At 41.5% G+C, this 12,435-nt stretch overlaps 1 protein-coding gene across 1 annotated transcript; it reads right to left on the minus strand.

Moving 5' to 3' along the window:
* Positions 1–292: 292 nt before the first annotated feature.
* Positions 293–4,407, minus strand: LOC111981574 (POU domain, class 4, transcription factor 3). The gene is made up of 2 exons (XM_024012903.2): positions 4,167–4,407; positions 293–3,864 (listed from the first exon to the last, which is right to left on the minus strand). The coding sequence occupies exons 1-2, from the start codon at positions 4,284–4,286 to the stop codon at positions 2,962–2,964; spliced, it is 1,023 nt and encodes a 340-aa protein (XP_023868671.1). The 5' UTR covers positions 4,287–4,407; the 3' UTR covers positions 293–2,961.
* Between the last annotated feature and the right edge of the window lie 8,028 nt (positions 4,408–12,435).

Raw genomic sequence — 12,435 nt, forward strand, 5'->3', positions numbered from 1 at the left:
AAAACACCGTCCGGGAGTCAGTCTGCCGCAATTAAACAGTGCTCTCATCCCCATTCTGTCGAGCACTGTCTCTCTCCAGTCCATGAAAACATTCCAAGCAAACTTAACTCTCTCTCTCCCAGTCTCTCTTTCTCTCAAACACTCACTCACACCCACAAATGCAGACATAACAAGCCCACCACCCACCACATAAAAATGTAATATTTGATGATTAAATCGATGTGGTCCAAATATATATTTATAGGTCAACTTATGAAGTTCTAAAGTTATCTAAGTTAATTATGCAATAGGAATGTTTAATAAATAAATGTACAGGGGTAATGCAGCTCAATTATTGCATGAGAAATTGCAATACCTTCCAACTGGGAATTAATAATAGAACGGGCCTCACTCGCCACATGCTCCCTGTCTTTGCTAACCTTCAGCTCAACTTACCTCATAGCAAGAGGTTTATGATATCAATAGGGGTATTACAGCGATCAATAATTTACACACGCTTCCTGGCCAAAAAAGATTTAACCTTCCTCTCCAAGTCATTTCTTTAACATTAATATGGTAAAACTCCCGACAGTGGAAGAACAAATATATTCTGAAATTCTCTAAAGTTTGTAAAAATAAAACAGAAACACATGAAAACAATTAGAACAAAAACAATTAGATTGAACAATATAAGCACTTCACTTTTTGGTGAAGCTTATTTATCCTGATTTAAAACAGTCTACAGCCACATATCACATGTTCCCAAGACACAGAACAAGGGAGAAAATGTCCATTAGGTTATCGTCATGAGCAAGTAGACGATCTATTATGTTGCTTTGCCCCTCTTTCAAATGATTCTTTATTAAAATAAATTACGCATATTGCCTAAGCAATTAATCAAATCTTAAGATCAAAGAGAATATTACAAATCCACTGATTTTATTTTCAAATGCAAAATATTGATCCTCTGGCTAAAATATCCAGAGAGCCTATTACACTTGGGAGAATAGCGCGTGGCCTGTAACTTCAGTTTATAGTGAATAACATACAGTATATTTAACAATACGTTATTTRTGTTTTTACTTCAAATTAATATATACATTGAATTTACACGAATTGAATCAAATAATGATTTTATTTAAAGTCTTAGACCTGCTGTTCCACTTTCACAGAAAAAGTATCCAATACTAAATGACTCATACAACTGCACTTATTCATCAGGAAGAGAATAAGACAAATATAATGAAGTGAGTTGGTATTATTACAAGTTCAAACAATAATAGTAGTTTCACATACTATTTCAAACTCCTATTGTATTGTTATTAGTATAATAATATATTTAACTTGAGTACAACAACTCAGAATATAAAGGGGCAAGGGGAACTACACACAGATAAAAACGGTGGAAAATGATCTTGATTTTCGTACTGGTTTAAAAGATAAATTGAAATCTTCAAATCCTTACCTGACATTGTGAGAGTCCCCTCTATCCCTCGAGTCACGAGCTCCCATACACTCTCAACCCTCCGCACAGCTCCAAGCTTCGTTTTATACCAATATATAATTAATATTGCATCATCATTACTTAATAATTTCAAACCCCACGATATAACCCAGTGACACAAGGGCATTAATTATTAACCAATCTAATTAGGACCAAGGTCCTGGTAACAGTGCGTCAATGAAAGGAAAACATAAATTATATGTGCATATAATTGTTGCATTGTGTTTGACTTTGGTTTATCATTCAGCAATGAAATGTGTACTTTTTTCAATCATATTTATGTGCTATATGATTCGTTTTTAATTGCAGCAGAGAATTGGGAAGTCATACATGAAACAAGTCATGTTCTCTGTGAAACTCATGGTTTTACAATGATTTTATCACCTGTATCTTGAGGCAGGATTTATTCAGACCAGGAACAAACCCTGAGTTAATACTCCCTTACTCCAACCCGAGAAACAAAATAGATAGTTAAATACAATACTATCATAACCTCACACAAATGGCAAAATTACTTTAAGCTCAACCTAAATGTTTTTAAATTGGTAATAGCCTGTTGTAATAGTGGTAATAGCCTGTTGTAATAGTGGTAATAGCCTGTTGTAATAGTGGTAATAGCCTGTTGTAATAGTGGTAATAGCCTGCATATGTCTAATTCTCTACAATTGACTAAAACACAAAATAATCATACAAAATTGTATCGAAATAATAAATTGCTGATTCAATGGAATTTGAGAAAATATTCAATGATTTTTTAATGAAGTTTGAACTTCACACATTTTGTCGAGTGAAGAAAAATACTCATAGTATTTCAGTGATACTCCAAACTGTTTTACATTTTTTCACATCAAAATAGTCCATGACAAAATATAACAGCCTTCAAATGCCGGTTTGACATGCCTTATTTAAAATTAGCCTATTAAAGAAAATCAACTCGTGTTGTGTCATAAATATTGTGAATAGTATTTGCCTCGTTTACACACAACGGTGAATAAAGTTCAGCTAGTTCACAAAGAGGGCACATTTATTAGCATTTGTTGAGTGGTTGTGTTACCCCTATGCAGTGAACACGCATTCATTCCATCTTAAATATGAATCCTAAACGTGAAAATGGTTAGTGTAATTGATTAAATTGTCCAAACAACTAACAGGTTTTATGAGCATTCAACAGGACATATCAAACGAGAGAGAAGTCATTTTCTCCCTCTATTTGTTAGGCCCTATAGTTTAGTTCTGTGATTGAAGAGTTGTCATAGGCAGTCATAAAATCAACAACGAAAATGTCCTCCAAGAGACCTTTAGCACGATACGTTTAATTCCAAACTAAACAACAGGACAAAAAAAGTGAACGAAATCATTTAAATAATTTAAATTTAAATACATCCTATAGAGTCTCAGTAGTAAATTCCAGTCGGGCATGAGATGTTGATAGATCCCCGTTATCTCTTCAAAATGGCGTATTTGAGGCATTATGTGACCTAATGCACAGCAGAATATTTCATCCTTTTCTGTTTTTGCCGTTGGTTGCAAAACCACACACGAACCACGTTCTTTTTAAGGTCCAGTTTTTCAGCAATTGCAGCAATTTTTTCCGAAGAGGGACGGGGCTGGATAGCAAAATATGCCTCCAAAGATCGTTTCTCAGGTGCGGCTATCGACGTGCGTTTTCGTTTGCGTTCGTTGCCATTGAAAAGGTCTGGCTTGCTGTTTTTCTCCCGGTAAGCAGCCTCAGCCTCCTCGAGCCAGGCTTGGAGGACAGGTTTTAGCGCAATCATATTATTGTGAGAGAGGGTGAGGGACTCGAACCTGCAGATAGTACTCTGGCTGAGAGAGCCCACCCCAGGTATCTTTAGGTTGGCGAGAGCTGAGCCAACGTCCGCCTGGGTCACCCCGAGCTTTATCCTCCTTTGTTTGAACCGCTCAGCGAAGGCTTCCAGCTCCCTAGGATCCGACTCCACGTCGTTGACACACGACATTCCGTTGTGCACAGACAAGGAGTGCGGATGACCCATGGCCATAGCTTGGTGAAGGTGACCCATGGTCTGGAGGTGGTGCTGGTGGGCTTGAGTGGCCATCATAGAGGAATCCGGAGCCCCCATCCCGCTCACAGAGAGACTGGACGAGATGTGATCCAGGAGATCCCCCTCCAAGCTCTGGTTGAGGTGGTGGTGGTGGTGGTGGTGGTGAGGGGTCAGGGTGGAGGAGTGGGTGATGGGCACCGTAGAGGAGTTGGAGGTGCAGGGGACACTACTCATGGTATGGTAAGTCACGTCAGGCTTGAAAGGGTGACTCTTGCCGTGAGAGACAATGTCAGCAGCCGCCAGAGCTTCCGCGCGTGCCAGTGGACTCTCATCAAAGCAACCGAATATATTGCCCTGAAGCTGCAAGCAAGAGTGCGCATATTGAAGTCAGTGGGGAATTCTGTCAACTCAGGATTAAAAAACATTTCAAGAACAGGGAGAACCCTCTTCAAAGCACAGGTCATAAAAATTAATATGAAAGTAGCAGCTTTGCTTAAATAGACATGTGGATGAGAGAGAGGGGGGGGGGGTTGTGAGGGAGAGAGAAAGAACAAGGACGGGAGTGGATAATAAAGTCCTTTCTGATCCACTTATTAAAACGTTTTAAATGTCTATTTTTTTTATTATTATACATTTGTGCCTCAAATAAATGACTAACATACCTGCGGGGCAGGCAGACACACCCTGCGCATGCCTTCCGAACTTGCGTGCAGGCCAGAGTATTTGGGCTCCTGCAGCACCGGGTGCATAGAGAAATGCTGCTTGCTGTTCATGGTCATCATCTTCGTTGCGCACCTTGCAGGTAAGTGGCCCTGACATAAAGGCAGGCTCGGTTCTCTGGCTCGCTGCTGTTAGTGAGCTATTTCAATTGGCAGAACCTCCCGGTCTGTCTCTCTCTCCCCCACCCCCACCCCCACCTGCCCCTTTARTCAACTTACAAGTTACAAATCATGGGAATGGCCTAGGTCCTGTGCGCAAGCGTGATGCACGCTTGAAAGTGAACGCAATTAAATGGCCCATGAAACAAAACGTTTGGGCCTATTAGGCCTATCCCACTGGGCGCAGACGTCAATTCAATAATCTTAATACCTTACTTCATCTAGGCCTCTGTATGTCTACATTAACTTGTGGTTCCAGGCTTAATGTAATAAACACAGAGAATATGGGCAGTCTATTTTTCTTAATTTTGTCATGTTTCTTCTCTCTTTGCGTCAAGGATAAAACAGGAGAGTGGTTAGCTTCAGCACCAGTCTTGGCGTCTCGTGATCCCCACATTTATACGAGGGAACATATAATAACCTGGGCGTTCACATATTCCACACGCGTACATAGTAAATTATTTTTTGTTGTTGTTGCATATCCCCCTCCCCTTGAGAGTGAGGTCACGGACAGGGCTCAACAATTGTTGACCGCGACCATGGAGCAATTAGAGTTAGAGTTAAGTTCCTTGCTCATGGGCACATCGACATATGTTTCATCTAGTGGGTTCGGGGATTCGAACCAGTGACCTTTCAGTTACTAGCCCAACGCTCTTCAACGCTAGGCTACCTGCCCCAACCACTCTTCAACAATCAGACGGTGAGGCAAATTAATACCACACAAATTGTGTAACATAAATGCCATTTTGAAATGTGTAGATGAAATAGCCAACACAAATAGACTAACAATTCCCTTACCCAATCAATTTATGCTGAGAATCTGAAACTGTGCAAAATGCAATTTATGTACTAAACCTTTTTCAAAACATTAAAAGAAATAGAAATACATCAAAACATTGTCAAACTTTTCTTCATTGATCAAACTTTCTAATTATAGATGAAGAACAATTGTACTTCACACTACATACTTTTTCAAAAACGAAAGAGCAATCTATTTCGCTTGGAAATATGATTTGGTTTAAGTATAAATCCCATGGCTATCTCTCAAGCAACAGCTGGGAAATTGAAGTCAAGGACATTAATTGGATATGAGTTAACAGAATATAAAGTTTGATTTTCACCGGCCAGTTACTTTAACAATGATTTTGAAACTACAGCCCTCTCCTATTTGCTCATACAGGTAACTGCCAAAAGTAAAAGAAACACCAACATAAAGTGTGGTAATAGGGCGTTGGGCCACCACGACCCACCAGAACAGGTTCAGTGCGCCTTGGCATAGCTTTTACAAGTGTCTGGAACTCTATTAGAGGGATGTAACATCATTCTTCCATGAGAAATACCATCATTTGGTGTTTGTTGGTGGAAAATAATCTCCCATAAGTCTTCAATTAGGTTGAGATCTGGTGAGACACACACACACTTTGAACCCCTTATGCTCCTTTGGCTGAGTTTCCAAAGGCGGCCCAATTCGAATATTTTTTCCCACTAATTGATCTTTTGACCAGTCACGTTAGATCTTTTTACCTCAGTGCTTTTTCAGAGCTGATCTGATTGGTCAAAAGACCAACGAGTGAAAAAAAATATCAGAATTATGCTGTTAAATGTTCATGTTAATTGCTTAAAGGGATACTTTGGTATTTAGGCAAAGAGGCTCTTTATGTACTTCCCTGCAGTCAGATGAACTCGTGGATTCCATTTTTATGTCTCTGTGTGGGGTTTGAAGGAAGTTGCTAACTAGTGCTAGTGCAATGATAACTAGCGTTAGCGCAATGACTGGAAGTCTATGGTTATCTGCATGCTAGCATGATTATCTACATTGGCTAAATCTGATTACTGGATCTTGTAGATACATAAGGCACCTACACACAACAGCAATGTTGGCTGGGCAGTACCTTGCTCTGCTCTCTATCCCCCATCCAGGTGAACACCTGTTCTCAGTGCATTATATCTCATGTGGCAGGCTGACTGTCTCTCCCAGCAGTAGAAAGAAGAGCCAGGCAGGCCAGTGACACAGTGCTTCCATCTGATCCGAGCCACCTTTCCTCCGGTTCCCCAGACAGTGAATAATTCAGCGGCACAGTGGCAGGCATCCATTACCACATTGGCATGTTCTTATTCATTATAGAGATTAAAACAGGCGAGGTCTTTTCTCACAAGGACCTGTTGCGAGAGAGAGAGCACCTTGGCAGGGTACATAGTCTTTTTGTATACAGTAGGCCTACTTTAAGGGAAGTCAGACTCCTCGAACTCCCCTTTATACTTGTATCATTGTCAAGCTGAGGTGCAAAGATGTTCAGAGATGAGTTCTGAATACACAGGACATTGTGTTATAAATCCATTGTGTCAATAGAGCGCTATCCTAAAACTTGCTTGATGTTGTTGAGACGGGGATGTGGATAGGGAGGATATTTCATTGGGGTTCAACAGTGAATTCTGGCGTCCCAGAACCACCCCCCTTCTATACCTACCCAGTCTCCTTCCCGCTCACTTTGGGGCCCAGCTGGGGTATTTTCTCTTCAGCCAGAGCCACTGGCTATCCCTTTCAGCGTCAGATAGCCACTGGCTATCCCTTTCACGTCAACGTCCCCCTCTGACGTTGACGTGATGGTTTGGCGTAAGGCTTGGCCGTGGAAACCAAGGTCCTTCAGCAACCTGGTGGTAGATGTTGCCACAAATCTACAACACACAACCTCCACTGGGCAAAGCCTCACTTTCCAGTCTAGTCTGCCTGTTCTGCATCTGCTGCAAGCTTAGCATACTGCAGCCTCTTCCTCTCATATACCTCGTCCACATTATCCTCCCAAGGCACTGTTAACTCCACTAAGTAGACAGTGTGCAGAGAGTTGGACCATAGTACCAGGTCTGGTCTTAGGTTGGTAGCAGTTACAGTGGCAGGAAAAAGTATGTGAACCCTTTGGAATTACCTGGATTTATGCATAAATGTGTCATAAAATTTGATCGATCTGATCTTCATCAAAGTCACTACAATAGACAAACACAATGTGCTTAAACTGATAACACACAAACAATTATACATTTTCATGTCTTTATTTAACACACCGTGTAAACAATCACATTGCTGGGTGGAAAAAGTAAGTGAACCCTTGGATTTAATAACTGGTTGACCCTCCTTTGGCAGCAATAACCTCAACCAAACGTTTTCTGTAGTTGTGGAACAGACCTGCACAACGGTCAGGAGGAATTTTAGACCATTCCTCTTTACAACACTGTTTCAATATTTTTGGGATGTCTGGTGTGAACCGCTCTCTTGAGATCATGTCACAGTATCTCAATCAGGTTGAGGTCAGGACTCTGACTGGGCCACTCCAGAAGGCATATTTTCCTCTGTTGAAACCATTCTGTTGTTGATTTACTTCTGTGTTTTGGGTCGTTGTCCTGTTGCATCACCCAACTTCTGTTGAGCTTCAATAGGTGGAATAGGTAGCCTAACATTCTCCTGCAAAATGTCTTGATAAACTTGAGAATTCATTTTTCTGTCGATGATACTAAGCTGTCCAGGCCCTGAGGCAGCAAAGCAGCCCCAAACCATGATGCTCCCTCCATCACACTTTACAGTTGGGATGAGGTTTTGATGTTGGTGTGCAGTGCCTTTTTTTCTCCACACATAGTGTTGTGTGTTCCTTCCAAACAACTTAACTTTAGTTTCATCTGTCCATAGAATATTTTACCAGTAGTGCTGTGGAACATCCGGGTGCTCTTTTGCGAACTTCAGACGTTCAGCAATATATTTTTTGGACAGCAGTGGCTTCTTCCGTGGTGTCCTCCCATGAACGCAATTCTTGTTTAGTGTTTTACATATCGTAGACTTGTCAACAGAGATGTTAGCATGTTCCAGAGATTTCTGTAAGTCTTTAGCTGACACTCCAGGATTCTTCTTAACCTCATTGAGCCTTCTGCACTGTGTTCTTGCACTCATCTTTGCAGGACAGCCACTCCTAGGGAGAATAGCAACAGTGCTGAACTTTCTCCATTTATAGACAATTTGTCTTAATGTGGACTGATGAACATCAAGGCCTTTAGAGATACCTTTTTAACCCTTTCCAGCTTTATACAAGTCTACAATTCTTCATATTAGGTCTTCTGAGGTCTCTTTTGTTCGAGGCACGGTTCACAACAGGACATGCTTCTTGTGAATAGCAAACTCAAATTTTGTGTTTTTTTTATACGCAGGGCAGCTCTAACCAACATCTCCAATCTCGTCTCATTGATCGGACTCCAGGTTAGCTGACCCCTGACTCCAATAAGCTTTTGGAGAAGTCATTCGCCTAGTGGTTCACATACTTTTTCCAACCTACACTGTGAATGTTTAAATGATGCATTCAATATAGACAAGAAAAATACAATCACTTGAGTGTTATTAGTTTAAGCACACAGTGTTTGTCTATTGTTGTGACTTGGATGAAGATACAATTTCTAACCAATTTATGCAGAAATCCAGGTAATTCCGAAGGTTTCACATACTTTTTCTTGCCACTGTATGTCTGATGGAACTGAGGCATTGGCCCACATCTGACAGGTTTTCCAGTCTCGGGCTGCATTCAGCTGTCAGCCTTCGTCCTTGGAGAGAGCTTCCTTTGTTTTTGCCCTCTATGGACAAATGCTTTTCGTTGCACAGGGTCATATGGGGAGCACAATTGGCCCAGCGTCGTCCAGGTTAGGGGAGGGTTTGGCTGGGGTAGGCCGCCATTGTAAAATAAGAATTTGTTCTTCACTGACTTGCCTAGTTAAATAAAGGTAAAAAATATGTTCTGGGAGCCAAGGCATTGATGGTTGAGGGTGGCAGGTAGCCTAGTGGTTAGATTGTTGGGCCAGTAACCGAAAGGTTGCTAGATRGAATCCCCGAGCTGACAAAGTAAAAATCGGTCATTATGCCCCTGAACAAGGCAGTTAACCCACTGTTTCTAGGCGGTCATTGTAAAATAAGAATTTGTTCTTAACTGACTTGCCTAGTTAAATAAAGGTAAAAAATATGTTCTGGGAGCCAAGGCATTGATGGTTGAGGGTGGCAGGTAGCCTAGTGGTTAGATTGTTGGGCCAGTAACCGAAAGGTTGCTAGATCGAATCCCCGAGCTGACAAAGTAAAAATCGGTCATTATGCCCCTGAACAAGGCAGTTAACCCACTGTTTCTAGGCGGTCATTGTAAAATAAGAATTTGTTCTTAACTGACTTGCCTAGTTAAATAAAGGTAAAATAAAACATTCTGCCAGGCACTTCAGTGCTTTACGGTGCCTCCAGGTGTACCTTTCTTGGGAGAGGCTCACTTTGCATCCAGTCAGGATGTGTCTGAGTGTTGCTGGTGTTGAACACAGGGGGCATGATGGATCTTCACCCAACCACTGGTTGAGAGAAGCAACCAGAGAGAAGCAACTCAAGGACTCCTTTTCCATAGAGGCCAATGTTGCTGAGGCATTGTGGAGCTCCTAACTATTTCCTCGTGTAGGAGCAATTCATCCTCTCCATCTTCTCAACCTTTGTGAGGGCAATGTCGTACACAGTTAGCACCCACATCAGAAGGGGTAACAGTCCAAACTGCAGGCATCAAAGCTTCAGCTTACCAGGAAGCATGGACCCGTCAATGCTCTCGAGGCCTCTGATGGTCTCCTGTCCTAGCACCTGGGCTTGGTCTGTGTCCTTGAGGCTTGCATCATACCATCTTCCAAAGCTTTTGATGGGCTGCTCAGACATTGTTGGTATTGGTTCATCATCAATGAATAATCTTTTGTCAGATAGTTTACCTTTGGTGATGGAGATGCTTGTTATTCACTTTGTTATTTTTGTTTAGTGTTCAGTTTAAATAAAAAGTCATGAACACTTACCACGCTGCGCTATGGTCTGATTCCTCTTCATCCGACGACGACACCCGTTACAATGCTTCTTGACTTGCATGGTTTTATCTTCATTCTGGCCCACTTGATGTTATCTTGAAGCTTTCCCAGCCGACGTCTTGTGCATGCCGTATTATTCAAGATGTTACCCTGAATTAAGTATAATGTCCTTCTCTCACATCACATTAACTCTTATTCTTTGACTTCTTAATAACAGTATGCATAATTCAGTAGTCATTGTGGTGTATTGTTGGCTTGTCATCCGTGTGCATTCCCATTCTGAAAATTGTATCTGACATGTTTTATGGATTTGTTTGTGGTGAGATGTGAAAGCAGCATTCCTCTCCCTGTAAAGCTCTAAAGATTTCCTCCTCCAAATGACCCTCCAATTGTTGTCTGCCTCTCCGCTCTCCCAGTCTGTCTCCACTTTGGACTCTTTCGCGCGTGCATGTTGAGTGCTCATCGCCCGGGCGACAGGGGATGTGAGGATGACGAGTGGCTGAGGTTGGTGGTTGACGTTCCGTCCCACGGGGAACCCAACAGTGCTTGCATTAAATCAAATAGACTCTGAGTGTTTTCACTTGACTTCCTGAAGTAAGGAATGTTCATGCATTATTCATTAACATTTGAATATGTCAAAGTCACTGAAGCAAAATTAAGTTCTCCCTGTGTTGGAATTCTGTTTGGGTGGGTGTCATGGAATAACCTGTTTTCCCATTGTCATACAAATACAACTATAATTAAGCAATAATGCCCGAGGGGTTGTGGTATATTGCCAATATACCATGGCTATGGGCTGTTCTACTCATGACGCAACGCGGAGTGCCTGGATACAACCCTTATCCGTGGAAATTTGGCCATAAACCACATACCCGAGGTGCCTTATTGCTATTATAAACTGGTTACCAATGTAATTAGAGCAGTAAAAAGTAATGTTTTGTCATACCAGTGGGATATGGCCTGATATATCATGGCTGTCAGCCAATCAGCATTCAGGGCTCGAACCACCCAGTTTATAATGTGGTTATATACACCGTGTACAAGGTGTCGAAAGTGTTCCACAGGGATCCATGTTGACTCCAATGCTTCCCACAGGAGTGTCAAGTTGGTTGGATGTCCTTTTGGTGGTGGACCATTCWTGATACACACGGGAAACTGTTGAGCGTGAGAAACCCAGCAGCGTTGCAGTTCTTGACACACTCAAACCAGTGCGCCTGGCACCTACTACCATACCCCGTTCAAAGGCACTTAAATATTTGTCTTGCCCATTCACCCTCGGATTGTGTATGTGTGCCATTCAATCTCAATTGACTCAAGGCTTAGAAATCCTTCTTTAACGTCTCTCCCCCTTCATCTACACTGATTGAAAAGGGATTTAACAGGTGAAATCAATAGCTTTCACCTGGATTCACCTGGTCAGTCTGTCATGGAAAGTGTTTGTTTTGTATACTTAGTGTAGATATGGTGCCCAGTAATCTCAAACCTGCTTATTCAGTACCACAACATGACTATAACAGAGCTATAACAATCAGGAGTCAGTAGGCTGTCAGGTACAGAAAGATGTGCAACATTGCGCAACAGAAAATAGCATGAAATCCATGTGATAACACAAATGTGTCAAATCTAGCTGTCACTAGGTGCCAGTAGGAGGTATTCTGACAAAGAAGTTCCTCCTTGTTGCTTAGAGGTGTTAGAGTAAGTAAATAAGTAATATTGTGCCAGTGTAAGACAAGTAGGACTAGGGCATTAGGGACCTGACAGTGTWAGATACCGGTCTAAACAGACATCATTGCTGTATGGAAATTATTCTAGTAGTTTAGTGACATGTAGAACCACTGATTATCAGTGACACGGTTTAAGTCGGAYGTTTACATACACCTTAGCCAAATACATTTAAACTCCGTTTTTCACAATTCCTGAAATTTAATCCTAGTAGAAATTCCCTGTCTTAGGTCAGTTAGGATCAGCACTTTTATTTTAAGAATGTGAAATGTCAGAATAATAGTAGATAGAGTGATTTATTTCAGATTTTATTTATTTCATCACATTCCCAGTGGGTCAGAAGTTTACAGACACTCAATTAGTATTTGGTAGCATTGCCTTTAAATTGTTTAACTTGGGTCAAACGTTTCGTGTAGCCTTCCACAAGCTTCACACAATAAGTTGGATGAATTTTGGCCCATTCCTCCTGACAGAGCTGGTGTAA

This window comes from Salvelinus sp. IW2-2015, linkage group LG20 (genome assembly GCF_002910315.2).
Source record: "Salvelinus sp. IW2-2015 linkage group LG20, ASM291031v2, whole genome shotgun sequence".
Lineage (NCBI taxonomy): Eukaryota > Metazoa > Chordata > Actinopteri > Salmoniformes > Salmonidae > Salvelinus > Salvelinus sp. IW2-2015.